The sequence below is a fragment of the Apus apus genome, chromosome Z, assembly GCF_020740795.1.
Source record: "Apus apus isolate bApuApu2 chromosome Z, bApuApu2.pri.cur, whole genome shotgun sequence".
Lineage (NCBI taxonomy): Eukaryota > Metazoa > Chordata > Aves > Apodiformes > Apodidae > Apus > Apus apus.
The window spans coordinates 2435085-2448834 of NC_067312.1; the positions used below are offsets into that span (position 1 = coordinate 2435085).

Below are 13750 nucleotides of genomic sequence, written 5' to 3' on the forward strand. Positions count from 1 at the left end.
TTGCATTTTATTTCTTCACGTGGGTTCAGAAAAAAGGCAGGAAAAAAATTTGCTCCTTCTGAAAACCTGAGCTCCTACATTGTTTTGAAAAACAAATGAATCATCCCTGTTCTTTTCCCTGTTCTTTGGTTTTCCTTTGATCCTTCTACATGTGACCACTGGAGATTACTTCATCCAAGAGATTATTTTACCTTTTCCTCTCTAGGGTGCAGATAAATTCAGAACTTTTGTAACAATCATATCTACTGGAGCCTCATAACCCCCTGCAGGAGAGCACAGACTAATTAACAACTGATTGACAGCTCTTCTGAGCACCAAGTTGAAGCAGGAAAAGAATCCAGGAGTCCTTCTACATTTCTCCATTTCTGGTTTTAAGTGTTCTTGAGTCGGGAGATGAGAGATCATTTCAGAACCACCAGCATCCCCTGGAGATCAAGAGGTTTTGCCTTGGGGTGTCTCACTGGGATATTTGCCCACCAGAGCAGGACATGGGGAGAAGGTGTGGAAGGATGACATAGTGTGTCCACCACACTCTGGCATTAGTGACCACAGCCACCAGCACCAATGCCCAATTAGCATCTCAACTCATCTGAAAATTAGGGGGTGGGAGGGGTATTGATTCCTCCAGTTGGATATCCCATCTCCAGCTGCTCCCAGAGAGGACAACAGGTCCTACAAAGAGGACAGTGGGTCCTACAGAGAGGACAGCAGAGGAAGAGAAAGAAACAGAAGGACAAGTGAAAGGGGGAAAGCAAATGGTGGGGGGAAAAAAGAAAGTCTTTGACCTGGCAACTTGCTTTAAACCTTGGTAAGCCAAGCCGAGCTCTCCATCTTCATTGAGATACCCCCAGTCCTCAGTCTTGCTAGAAAGAAAGGACAGAAAAAGGAAAGGAGAGGACAGAGAAAGACAAAAGGTCAATTGCAAAAGAAGGGGAAAAGGTGCAGAACCCTTATTACATTAAATTGATATTTATTTTAAAGCACACTCTTACTGTATTGTACCCTATCCACTATGAAGGAGGAGAACCATGCTCTGGTTGTGCCTCCTACAACACTCTTGGCAACTGGAGCTTCTCCTCCTTCCCAAGCTATGAAACACATCCTCATGCAGCCCTTTCCTTCTTGACCCACCTCACCCCCAAATCCTTCAGGTTAGAAGGGACCATTGGAGATTCTCCAGTCCAACCTCCCAGCAGATTATCATCACTCCAGATACATTACTGGTTTTATGAAAAACGCCCAACTCCTGGAGGTCAGAGACTGGGTTTTTGTTTCTGTATGGCTGAAATGCTTCCCATGTGGTTGTCCACCCCACAGCAGCTAGCCAACATCCACATTAGAACCTTATCCTTAAAAACCATGGAGGTAAAACACGGAACAAGAGGGATAAATGAGAGAGCAGAAGTCAGTGCAACGGGGAAGGCAGAGGTATCCAAACACAGACAGGGTCAAATCATAGACACTGGCCCAGCCTGGAGAAGAGAAGGCTCCAGGGAGACCTTAGAGCACCTTCCAGTGCCTGAAGGGGCTCCAGGAAAGCTGGGGAGGGGCTTGGGACAAGGGCAGGGAGGGATAGGATGAGGGGGGATGGATTAAAACTGGAAGAGGGGAGGTTTAGGTTGGACGTGAGGAGGAAATTCTTTGGTGTGAGGGTGGTGAGAGCCTGGCCCAGGTTGCCCAGGGAAGCTGTGGCTGCCCCATCCCTGGCAGTGTTGAAGGGCAGGTTGGATGGGGCTTGGAGCAACGTGGGCTGCTGGGAGGTGTCCCTGCCCATGCAGGGGGGTTGGAACTAGATGGTCTTTAAGGTCCCTTTTCAGCCCAAACCATTCCATGCTTCACAGCCTCATTTCTCCTTTATCCTTACCTTAGAAATACAGGTCTGGGACAGCAGCTGGTGACCTGCACCTTTTTGGCCACCCAGTTCTAAAAGCTCTTCACAACTTTTCATACTGCAGTCACAGTCCTTTGCTCATGTTCATACAGCCATGATTAAAATCCTAATTAACTCATGATCTTCCCCAGCCTGGGCTGCTAAACAACCTTCTGCAACCAGTTGACAAAGTGACAAGGTGTGTTGTGTTTATGAAAAGCCATTCAAAATATACCCCAACTCTTAGTCCTGCTCCTATTTCTGCACTGGAAGCAAAGTCAAAAACCCAGTTCACCTCCACGCTGGCTTTTCCACCTGCCCTGTATCTCCTGCTGTTGGGGAGAACCTGCCCCAAAGATGAGGGCTCCTCACCCAGTAGAACACCTCCATCTTGGGTCCCATCTTTACATCCCAGCCTTGACCTGAGGTCCAGAACACAAGCCGGAAGCTGGTAGCTCTCTAAAACATGTTGTTAATGGTGGTCTTCACCTCATCTCTCACACGTTGGTGATGGAAGTGGAAGGGACGTGGGCCACACTTACCGGTTGGTCTCGCACATCCCCTGGTAGGCTTCGATTGCATCCTCCTGGTCAATGTGCTTGTCACTGTTGGGCCAGCTGGCACTGGTGGTGATGCTCTCCTAAAGTCAAGATGCAAAACACAGCAGCATGACATCCTGTACATCTCCTCCTGTCCTTCAAGGTTCCTGATACCAAGCAACTCCCAAGCATCTTTAAGACATTCCTCAAGGCGCCCACCAGACTAGAGAGAGCTCCTGTGACCTGGTGCTTGTGCAAAGAGACAGCAGCAGAGATCAGGAGGTGGAAGAATGCAGAGAACCTAGGAAGGAGGTATGGAGGGCATGGGGTCTGAAATACAAACCATACCAAAGCCATCAGGAATGATAAGGCAGTGAATTGAAAAGCCCAGGTGAGGGTTTTCTGAAAATGTCCTCTTTCATAGGAATATGGTCTACACAAAAAGCCCTCAAAGGACTGTGATGGGACAGACTCCCTTCCTTGCCTACACACCACTAAAAACATGTTACAGCTGCACCAGCATCACATGAGCAGAATCTGGCCCAGAAGCTCTTTTTCCCCATCTCATTTCCTTGCTCAACAAGCCAGTTGTCACAAAACACCATCAGGAACATCTCAGACCACCACGCCTTAGTGTAGGGCTGTAGAAGTTGTTCCATGGTGTGGGCTGGCTAGACCACATGAGGTGTGGGGTCAAGAACCTTACAGCAGTGCAGATGCCCACGGGACATACAGTCCTGGGCTAAAATGATGGCTGAACCTCCTACAACCCTGCAGAACCTCCTAGAACCTCCCTGAGCCATCCTGCCACCCAGGGCCTACAAAAGCAGAAATGACTTGGCTCAGGCAGGCAGTGAATTTTCAGCAACAGAAGAAGCAAAGGAAAAGCACTACCATTCCCTTCTCCATTACCATGTTTTTCCCCATCTCTTTTTGCTGGGCTGCCTTCATAATCTGCGTCCTCAGGATGAGCACCTCTTCCTTCCTCACTTCCAGCTCCTCACTGGCCGATTTCAGCTGATTCAGGAGGAGGTTGTAGCTGTCCTGAATGTCACTGGAGGAGTTGTTCTGGGCTGCTCGTTCTGCCACAGCCTTCCTCAGCTCATTGAGTTCATTTTTCAGCTTCTTGTTCTCTGACTCCAGCTCTTGCCTCTGAAAAACACCAGGAACCAGTTTCTCTAACTGCCTTGCAGTGCCTTATCTTCTCCTGAGACACCTCTAAGATAATTCCATTACCAATGATTATGCAAGGATCTGGAATTTCCTGCCCATCCAGCCACTTGTGGCTCAGAATAAGATTCTGGCTGTAATCAATGACTTGTTGCCATTTAATAACAACACCACAGGGGGACAGAGGGGACATCTTTTATTTGTTGACACTATTTTTAAACCACAAGCCCCACGTTGTTTAAATCCTCTTTAATATTCATTAGATCAGATGGAAGATGCTGCTTTACACAACCATCATGGCAAATCCCAGACTGGTTTGGGTTGGAAGGAACCTTAAACACCATCCAGTTCCAACCCTCCTACATGGGCAGGGACACCTCCCACCAGCCCAGGTTGCTCCAAGCCCCATCCAACCTGCCCTTCAACACTGCCAGGGATGGGGCAGCCACAGCTTCCCTGGGCAACCTGGGCCAGGGTCTCACCACCCTCACACCAAAGAATTTCCTCCTCATGTCTCACCTCAATCTCCCTCTTCCAGTTTTAATCCATTCCCCCTTGTCCTCTCACTCCCTGCCCTTGTCCCAGGTCCCTCCCCAGCTTTCCTGGAGCCCCTTCAGGCACTGGAAGGTGCTCTCAGGTCTCCCTGGAGTCTTCTCTTCTCCAGGCTGAACACCCCAACTCTCCCAGCCTGGCTCCAGAGCAGAGCTGCTCCAGCCCTGCCAGCATCTCCGGGGCCTCCTCTGGACTCTCTCCAGCAGCTCCATGTCCTTCCTGTGCTGGGGACCCCAGCCCTGGCCCCAGCCCTGCAGGGGGGTCTCAGCAGAGCAGAGCAGAGGGGACAATCCCCTCCCTGGCCCTGCTGGCCACGCTGCTGGGGATGCAGCCCAGGACATGGTTGGTTTCTGGGCTGCCACAGGAAGTTGCTACGTCATGGCCAGCTTTCCATCCACTAGCCAGAGATTAAGGTGCTTCCCCCTCCCTGCTGCCTTTTGACCCTTTCCACAGCTTTCCTGCACAATTCCTCTTACCTACATGATATCTGCTTGGTGATCACCTTGGGGAGAAGAACTAACCAATGTGAGAATGGCTGGGGAAGGGACATGGGGAGGGGGGTAATGTCTACACAGCTGTGTCAACCTCATTTCCACAGGAAACAAGTGTTATCATTATAAATCCTTCCAAATTAGAAATAGAGGTGTGAAGAGAAGAGCTGATGTGGCATCTGGGGACACAATGAGAGCTGAACAAAGTCACAGAGCAGAGCCAGGGACCATCTACCATTTAAAAACAAATGCTAAGAAATGCATCAAATCCAGCAATTCCCCCACATCCCCATTAACCAAGGCTCAGCAGAGGGAGGATCTGAGCTCCTGGGGTTTCTGGAACTGTCCTTAAAACAGGAGTTTGAAAAGCACATGCATGGCAGGGAGTTGATGCCCGACTGGGTTGAACTCCTCTTGCCGCTTGCCTCAAGTACCAACTCACTTCCCACTCTTTGCTGATCATCCTCAGAGACAGAAGGATGAAAAGAAAGTGATTCACTGCATTTCTACACAAAGAAGTGCATTTCTAAACAAATGAACTCTTTGGTGATGTCTGTTATTTGCTGCATAAGGCTCCTGCTTCTCTTTTTTTTCCCCCTCTCCTTTTTTCCCCTTTTTTCTTTCTCCTTTTCTTCTTTCTTTCTCCTTTTTTCTTTTCTGAAGAGCTCAACCACACTCCTAACTCCAGGGATTCGTCATACCAAGCAGAGCTCTGGTTAGAAATGAAGTCAGGAAGATCAGGGAAGAATATTAAATCAACAACCCTGCTCCAAAAGCTCAAGCCCTGAGTTTTTAATTAACTGAATTCCATACTCCTTCTTGGTGGATTTTGGTGATGAAGTAATTTTTAAATATCTACAGACTTGGGTGAAATGCCTGTTGTCCCCCACCTGTACACTCCTTTTGCACCTTTGTGACTTCCCCAAAAGGGTTGTCAGGCCCTGGCCCAGGCTGCCCAGGGCAGGGCTGGAGTCCCCATCCCTGGAGGGGTTTCCAAGCCGTGTAGATGTGGTGCTGAGGGACATGGGGCAGGGGTGGCCTGGGCAGGGCTGGGGGAACAGTTGGACTGGATGATCTGAGAGGCCTTTTCCAACTAAAACAATTCTGTGACTCTATTTTGGGTGCAGTTAAAGGAGGAGGATACAACCCACCCAAGCCACCACAGGAGCCTTCCAGGTTTGGGTCTCTCTATATGTCACAGGGAGAAAATGATGGAAGAAGAACTTCCAGGATTTAAAGATGAATTGCAGGGTAGGGCAACAGCTGGAAAGACACAGGATGACTGTGGTGAAGCAGCAACCACAGCTGGAGGCTGTTACTGCAATCTGTGCAACAGATTGATTTGGTTTTGACCTGAGTGGCACCTTGGGGATGCAAGGACAGCAGACCAGGAGTAGAGTTGGAGCTTGGAACAAGAAACATGGTGGGCTTCAGCTGCAAGGATTCACACCTTCTGTGTGCAAAGTGCTGAGACCTGCAGTGTCCTGTCAAAGGAAACCCAAGAAAGTCCCAGTGGCAACATGTGGGGAAAAGCATCCTTCACCAGAAGTGCATTTGTTACTGCCATGGGTGACTCAACCAGGTAAATCAGAGAAGAGATGTTGCTCCAGAGAGGAACCTACCCCAGGCCAAGCAGATGATGGAGAGCTAGAGCTTCCAAACCACTATCTCTAACAGTCAGACCTGATTTCAAGAGGTTTTGGGTGACAACCACGTTCAGGGCATTTATTTGGGCTGCTGGAGCCATGCAGTAGGTGACAGCACCAAGTAGAAGCTCCTCACTCACCTTCAGGCTGTTGTATGCAAAATCTTCATGCTCTGAAGTCCCTTCAGCCTTTGTTTCCATCACCTATGTATGATTAAAGACAAAGGAATATTTAAAAGCAGCCAGAGGAACTGGCACAGGGTGGCCAGCCATGCCACCGTGACAGCCAGCTCCACCATAATCATAATAGTAATCATGTTATTAATTGGCATTAGACAGAGTCCCAGCAACACAGAACAGGGCAGGGGCCACTTGAGAAGAAAATGGTTTAATCTCTGATTAATATCTTGCCAACTGTGGCTCGTTGCACCTTTCAAACCAAGGCAGTCATTAGGGAACAGCCTCCAACAGAGCAGGTGGAAAGCTGGTGTTCAATCAAGGAGATGCTGGACAACCTTCCTGTTCCATGTGCTTCCTGCAACTAACTGGAGGTTACTGGGCTCCAGTCATCCTGATTTTTTTCATGTATTTGCTTTTAAAATTCTTTCCAAGCAAATGACCCAAGTGTAGAAAGCTTTTATTTTCACCAGGAAGAAGGTATCAAAGGAACATCCCTACCCTGCAATCCAGAGGAAAGGAGGAACATCTTCTGCTAACAGCTACCCTGCTATTTCTGATTTATTACAGCACTTTTAAGCTATATTCCTGTACTATCATCACTGGGGATTAAAAAAAACCCACAGAGATTCTAAATCTAAACCTGCTATAACCAGTTTATATTAAAAAAATCAGATCATATCTCCTGCCCAATTGTCCTTAGCTGCCAAAGAACTTGCTCTCCACTTCCCAGCTGGAATTGCTGCCTCTTAACTTGAACTTGTTCCTCTCAAACCTCAATTCCTCCATCATGTGTCCTCAGGTAACCAAGGAAAACCAGTTACTAACATTAAATATCAATGAAAAGACAACTCTCACCTGGGATTTCCTGCTCTCTTGCTCTTTTTTCTCCAGCTGGGTTTGCAGCTTCTTCCTCTCCTGCTCAAGCTCCCTCACTCTCTTCTGGAGCTTTAGGAAGAGGGTCATGTCCATGGCTGCTTTCTCCATCCCAACCTCCTGGAAAAGAGCAAGAGAGGGGAAAAAGGGGAAGATCTCAGTCAAGTTTTATACCTACAGTGCCAGAGGTGGCAGTGCCAGCACCAGTCCCAGCCAGAGCCAGGAACAGGAGCATCCCAAGACCAAATTCCCCATTTTCATAGAATCCAAGACTGGTTTGGGTTGGAAGGGACCTTACAGATCACCTAGATCCTACCCCTGTGCCATGGGCAGGGACACCTCCCGCTAGAGCAGCTCACTCAGAGCCCCATCCACTTTAAGCTCCTATTTTTAATGTCAATGAACAGTTGACTCATTTTAATAAACCACTGAATATTTAACAGCCTAGCATATAAGCAGGTGGCCAAAGGTAAGAAACTTGAGATGCTCTACTGAGTCCCTTCTAGTCAAGTATTTAGCAGCTGCTTCTTAATTGACTTTTCCTGGAGTATTTTATATTAAAGGGTGGTCAATACTGATGATTTGACTTTAGCAAATATTCTCAGAGAAGTTCAGAAATATTAAAGCAAGGAATCCCAGCAGCCAGCAAAGGAGCATGGGGGTTTGCATGAGTGATACATGGGACACTAAATATGGTCCTACACATCCCATGAATATTCACCATCCGTATGTGGTCTTGAGTCATGAAAGTGGAGTCTAGAAATCAGGCTGATCCAACAAATGTAAACAACAAGCATGTTCCCCTTTTCCATGCAATTTTGACAGGGAGAGAATCATTTACACTGCACTTTTCTGCATTAAAGAGACTGCTGGTTACAGGAGCTGTCCTGGGCAGCAAAGCAGCCCTGGAGATGAATGGCCAAGGCCACCCCTGCCCCATGTCCCTCAGCACCACATCTACACGGCTTGGAAACCCCTCCAGGGATGGGGACTCCAGCCCTGCCCTGGGCAGCCTGGGCCAGGGCCTGACAACCCTTGCCAGCAAGAAATGCTGCCCAAGGTCCCATCTCAACCTCCCCTGGCACCACTGGAGCCCATCTCCTCTGGTCCCATCCCTTGTTCCTGGGGAGCAGAGCCCGACCCCCCTGGCTCCAACCTCCTCTCAGGCAGCTGCAGAGCCAGCAGGTCTCCCCTCAGCCTCCTTTGCTCCAGGCTGGACACCCCCAGCTCCCTCAGCTGCTCCTCCTCACACTTGTGCTCCAGCCCCTTCCCCAGCTCCCTTGCCCTTCTCTGGACACGCTCCAGCCCCTCCATCTCCTTCTTGTCCTGAGGGGCCCAGACCTGACCCCAGGATTCCAGCTGCCCCCTCCCCAGGGCCCAGCACAGAGGGACCATCCCTGCCCTGCTCCTGCTGCCCACACCAGTGCTGACACAAGCCAGGATGCTGGTGGCCTTCCTGGCCACCTGGGCACACACACTGGCTCATATTCAGCTGCTGTTGACCAACACCCCCAGGTGTTTCTCCACCGGGCACTGTCTTCACTTAATTACATTTAGATCCCTAATTAAGTCTGACCCCACAAACGAGTAAGCACTTGCCATAGCACCACAACCCTGCAGTCCTTCTCACACAATTTACAATCTGTTTCTGTAGCACAAAATCAGTTTAATCCCTCAGACCAACAGTCCAACCCACATTCCTCCTACGTGCTCCAAGACCCATGTCAATCATCCCTCTCCTCCTCCCCATGCCTGCCTGGTTTCCTGTACCTCCACTTGCTGTATCACATCCTCGGTATCTCCTAGTTCAGAGGTTGAGATGGATGGATAATTGGAATCAGACTCCAAGCTGCTCTGGTTGGATGGGTTCCTCCTGTGCCCTGGTGCTTGCTGTCAAGGAGAGATGCAGATACATCATGAGTTCAGTGTTTAAGGAAGGATTCCTCACAAACCCATGTTTCTTAGAGCAAATGTGTCCATATATTATGGCTACCTTAACAAAAGACTTGGCTCTCACCTTCTAGTGAGTTCCATTTCCTACTTCTTACACCCTGCCACAACACTAATATTAGCACAAGGGCATAATTACAAATGTGAAATGATGAAGAAGGAGAGTTGAAAATTTATGCAAGAATTCAAAGGTTTTCATGACACCAGATGCCTGTTGAGTCCAAACATGCCCATCTGAGCTCAAGATTATGCTGTTCAGGGCCCTCCAGGGCTGTTCAGCCCTCCAAGGCTTCCTTAAAACTCTCAACCTTCCACCTAATGCAGCAGCACTCCAATTATCATCTCATTTTCAACAGTTCTTCTAACACTTGAGCAAAGCTGAACTTCAAAACTGAAGACATGTTTTTGGGTGTGGCTTTTTGTGTTTTTTTAATCCAACACCTACACTTGCACATCACCAAAATAAACAGCAAAACTAGGAGCTTTTGCTGGGATTCACAGATACCTCCATGTAGTTGTGTGAAAGATCAGGCTCCTTTTTGAAGGCATACACATGGTTTGGCTTCAGTCTTAAAATCCAGTTCCATCTTGGAAACATCAAGCAGAAACTCCACCATAATGTCAATTTTATTTAAATATTTTGGGGATGAGTGAACCACATTATCCAGCCACCAAGATCAGGTCCAGGACACAAGACAACAGAGATAATTTCATTTCCATTACCTTTATAACAGTCATTTCATCCCTCAAGTTGTCATATCTCTGCTCCAGCCTTGAATATTCTTTTACCAGGTTCTGGTAACGAGACCTTTCTTCTTCCAGCTCTTTCTTCATCTGGATGTTTTCCTCAACTGTGATTTGTGGAAATTCATCTTTAAAATGAGAAGAAAAAAAAAAATCAAAATGAGAAGAAATTACCATCTTTGTTTCTGAAATGAGCTTCTTGTAAATCTGTGTGATAATAGTGACTAATTAACAAAAAACTCTCTCTGCCAAGAACTTTTAAAATACATATAAGCATTCTCTAATATTTAGAGCCTATTATAAATCTAGATCTGTCTCCTTGCTGTTTGGAACAGCCTGACCTCTTCTGCTCAGAGAGTGGAGTTCTCTCCCACTGGGGTTAAAGAAGAACCTCCAGCACCTACAAACCATCAGATCTACTATGCTGAACTCACCAGTTCCCATGGGCCAGCCATAAACCTACTGAAGAAAAGACCAGCACAGGGGCAATGGTTTGAAGCTTAAAATGGGGAGATTGAGGTTGGACATGAGGAGGAAATTCTTTGGTGTGAGGGTGGTGAGACCCTGGCCCAGGTTGCCCAGGGAAGCTGTGGCTGCCCCATCCCTGGCAGTGTTGAAGGGCAGGTTGGATGGGGCTTGGAGCAGCCTGGGCTGGTGGGAGGTGTCCCTGCCCACGCAGGGGCGTTGGAACTGGATCATCTTGAAGGTACCTTCCAACCCAAACTAGACTGGGATTCTGGGATTCTGTAAGTATGGAAATAAATTCACATTTAAGAAGTGGCACTTGCTACATTTCAAGACTTCTCTGCCTGTTTCCCACGACCATATTTGGCACAGAAGGAAACCAAGAGCAGCACCTCATTCTAATGTCATCATCTACCTGTGGTAAGATTGTGGAGGCTGAAAGTACTTTAAATCCAGCTTAATTCTCTTTTTTTGGTTAAAAACTCCCTTTTGGAAGCAAGTCTGGTCTCTCCTCTTTCTGAGACACCAGGAAAATATAGTCTGTGTGTCCTTTTAAATGGGAGGACATCAAACAAACCCCTCTTCACTTGCCTTCCCAAAGGTTTGATGCTCCAAAAGCATCTCAGAAGAGATGAAGAAATAGTTGCATCAAGTTTCTTTTGAACATGTTATTTTCCTTCCCTTATTTTGCATCAGGTTGAGAGCAAGAGGTACTTTGAAAAGGGTGATGATCAATAAAAAAAGCTCAATCCCTACACGAGTTTCTTTTGTAGCTTGGGATTCCCAGGTTGCTTTTCTCTACCTACATTTCACCATCTAAATCTCTGCTTTAAAAAAAACAACACACTCCCAGACTCCTGTGACATTAGAGAAATCCTCTGTCACAGCTCAGTATCATCTTGGCTCCTTTTATCATCAATCTTGGGATGTTGTTGCTCTCCACCCTGAGCAGTCTCACTTCCTCCCTCATCATCTGGATGAATGCTGAACTAAAAAGCCCTTTTGGGTGGATTTATTCCATATTTCACCAATGAAACCAGCCTCTGTCTTGCCATCCACCAGCAGGGCAGCCCAAAGAGATCTAAGCCTACCCAAAATCCCAGAAAAAGGTGTGCGAAGAGTTCAAGGCAGGGGCTAATGGCAAACAAAAAAAGCAGGAAAAACAGTTTTCAGGGGAGTTCAGCTCCTCATTTAGTGGAGACATTAAAAGCATATTTTTTTTCCTTACCTTCAGCTTGACACAGGATCCTGCTGTTCAGTTCCTCTTTTTCCTGCTTCAGGAGAGCATTTTCTTCTTCCAAGTCAGATATCCTCTAGGAAAAAGGGAAGGAATTACTGCTGGCTGCAGGGCAGAGCCTCTGCAGGGTGACTGCAGCTCACCTGGCTGGATACAAGGAGCTTTGTTGGAGCTTGCTTTGCTCTTTCAAAGATCCAGCTCTTTGTGCTCTGCCAGTTCTCCTTTGCACATCAGGAGCTGAAGGGTAGGAGAACCACACTGCAAGAACTTGGCTCTTCCCAAGTGTATTTCTCCCTTAATTTGATGTTTTCAACAGAATCTGACAAAATACTGAGCAGCAGGACTTGGTGACCATAATCTGAACTCCTACAAGTGATCATCAAATCATTACTCCCACACCTCAGTGGGTTCCATTGCTGTCCTCAGGTCAGAGCAGGTCCTTTCAAGCCATGTGGCATTTAAGTAGTAGTGGTGGACACAGGAACAGGTTGTCCAGGGAGACTGTGGATGCCCGAGCCCTGAAGGTGTTGATCATGAACTCTCCTGCCCAAAAAAACTTAAGTTGTGATGGTTGGAAAACAAAACTGGACAAAAATGAGGAGTATTTTCAATCACACAGGAAGGATGTTTTAGAACTGGAAGACTTGGTAGAATCCATACAATTGTTCCCAGGTTTATAAATCCCCATAGCCAGTGGGGCTTAGAGATTTTCAGTATGTGAACTTCAGTGACTGAGCTTGTTTTTCACATTCCTGTTTCCATATGAAATAGACTTAAGCTGGAATTCAACCTTTGTGTTGATGGAGACCCCAGAAGAAGGAAAACAGTCCATGAAATACAAGTAGAGGCAAAAGTAGCAGGTCACACCTGGGCCAAGCAGCACAAACTCCATCTCTGGTACCTACACTGGGACCTTTTGTACCTCATGCTCATCTTTCCACAGGAAACATCTTTGAAGGTGTTTCAAGTTCAACTGCTGTGAAGGATTTTTATGGAAGGTGATGAGCAGTGAGCACTGATGATGGCTTCAGCCCTTACTTAAACATTTCACTGGAATCACCTGCTCCTGAGATCCTGCTCCAAACCTCCCCTACTTTTGTGAGGTTGATGGCATTTAGGATTTTGCTAAGACAAGTCCTGGCCAGGCTTTGAATCATCCCAGATTATCAATTGAGAAGATTAAGTGCTACCAAAGAAGCCTTAGGAATAGCTGTTGGTACTCACCCAGATCTGATGGTTTAAAGTTCATCACAACATGGAATGAGAACTACTACTCTAAAATGAAGCAGTTGGGAAAGAAGAGATGATAAGGAGGAGACGAAAAGACCTTTTTTTTCAGTAACAAGATCACAACTAATATGGATTTGCAGATGTTGCAGCCCCAGCTCAAGTCAGTAAAATTAAAGCTCTCATTCAGAAGTGTCTGATGACTTGGGGAATCATCTCCAGAGCAAGATCATCCCACCACAACCACAGTGCAGCCTTGGTCCTGAAGGTCCAAACTGCTTCTCACACTGGAATTTGGTTTCATGGCTTTTGGGAGGCATTAAAATGATTGCAAAATCTCAACTGAAATTTTTCTCAGAAAGTCTTCTGGCTGAACAACTGCTTCCAAGAAGGAAACAGGTCTTCTCCATCTTCCCATTCATGAGGAACCAAAGGGAGAAACAGAAAGCTAATGGCAGAGGTGGGAGCCTGCAGTGCTCAGCAGCAATGTTTTGTAACTGAAATATTTCTACTCATGGTAGAATGCAGAATATTAGCTCTGCTGGAGGCAGTTTTACAGGGGAAAAGCTTTTGCTTTGTTTTCCTGCTTTTTTGAAAGCATTACTGGAGTCATTAAATCAACCTTTCTTCTGAGTGCTCAAAGGGGATTTGAAAGTAAGAACAAAGAGGAGTTTTTTTCCCCCAGCTGCATCACCTTGAAAATAAAGCATCTTTTCAGACTCTAAAAGCATGTGCTGGAGCCAGCTAATGAACTGAGTCCTGTGCCAAAAAGGAGCTTCTCATTTGGTGCTGGAAAGAAGAAAAGCA

General features: G+C 47.0%; 1 protein-coding gene and 1 long non-coding RNA gene across 3 annotated transcripts in view; one reads left to right on the plus strand and one right to left on the minus strand.

Annotated features, from left to right (window-relative positions):
- The window catches only part of LOC127395475 (uncharacterized), a 308391-nt gene that overhangs the window by 86352 nt on the left and 208289 nt on the right, over positions 1 to 13750 (plus strand). The window lies entirely within an intron of this gene.
- The window catches only part of LOC127395437 (unconventional myosin-Vb-like), a 129314-nt gene that overhangs the window by 16244 nt on the left and 99320 nt on the right, over positions 1 to 13750 (minus strand). Inside the window, exons 23-30 of one of the 2 annotated variants that reach the window (XM_051642440.1) lie at positions 11708 to 11792; positions 9994 to 10142; positions 9091 to 9210; positions 7303 to 7440; positions 6409 to 6471; positions 3322 to 3561; positions 2413 to 2510; positions 786 to 863 (exon numbers count right to left, since the gene is read on the minus strand). In XM_051642440.1, the coding sequence (XP_051498400.1) occupies positions 786 to 863; positions 2413 to 2510; positions 3322 to 3561; positions 6409 to 6471; positions 7303 to 7440; positions 9091 to 9210; positions 9994 to 10142; positions 11708 to 11792 (971 nt within the window). The remainder of the gene's footprint in view (positions 1 to 785; positions 864 to 2412; positions 2511 to 3321; positions 3562 to 6408; positions 6472 to 7302; positions 7441 to 9090; positions 9211 to 9993; positions 10143 to 11707; positions 11793 to 13750) is intronic. The other variant, XM_051642441.1, reaches the window with a different exon arrangement.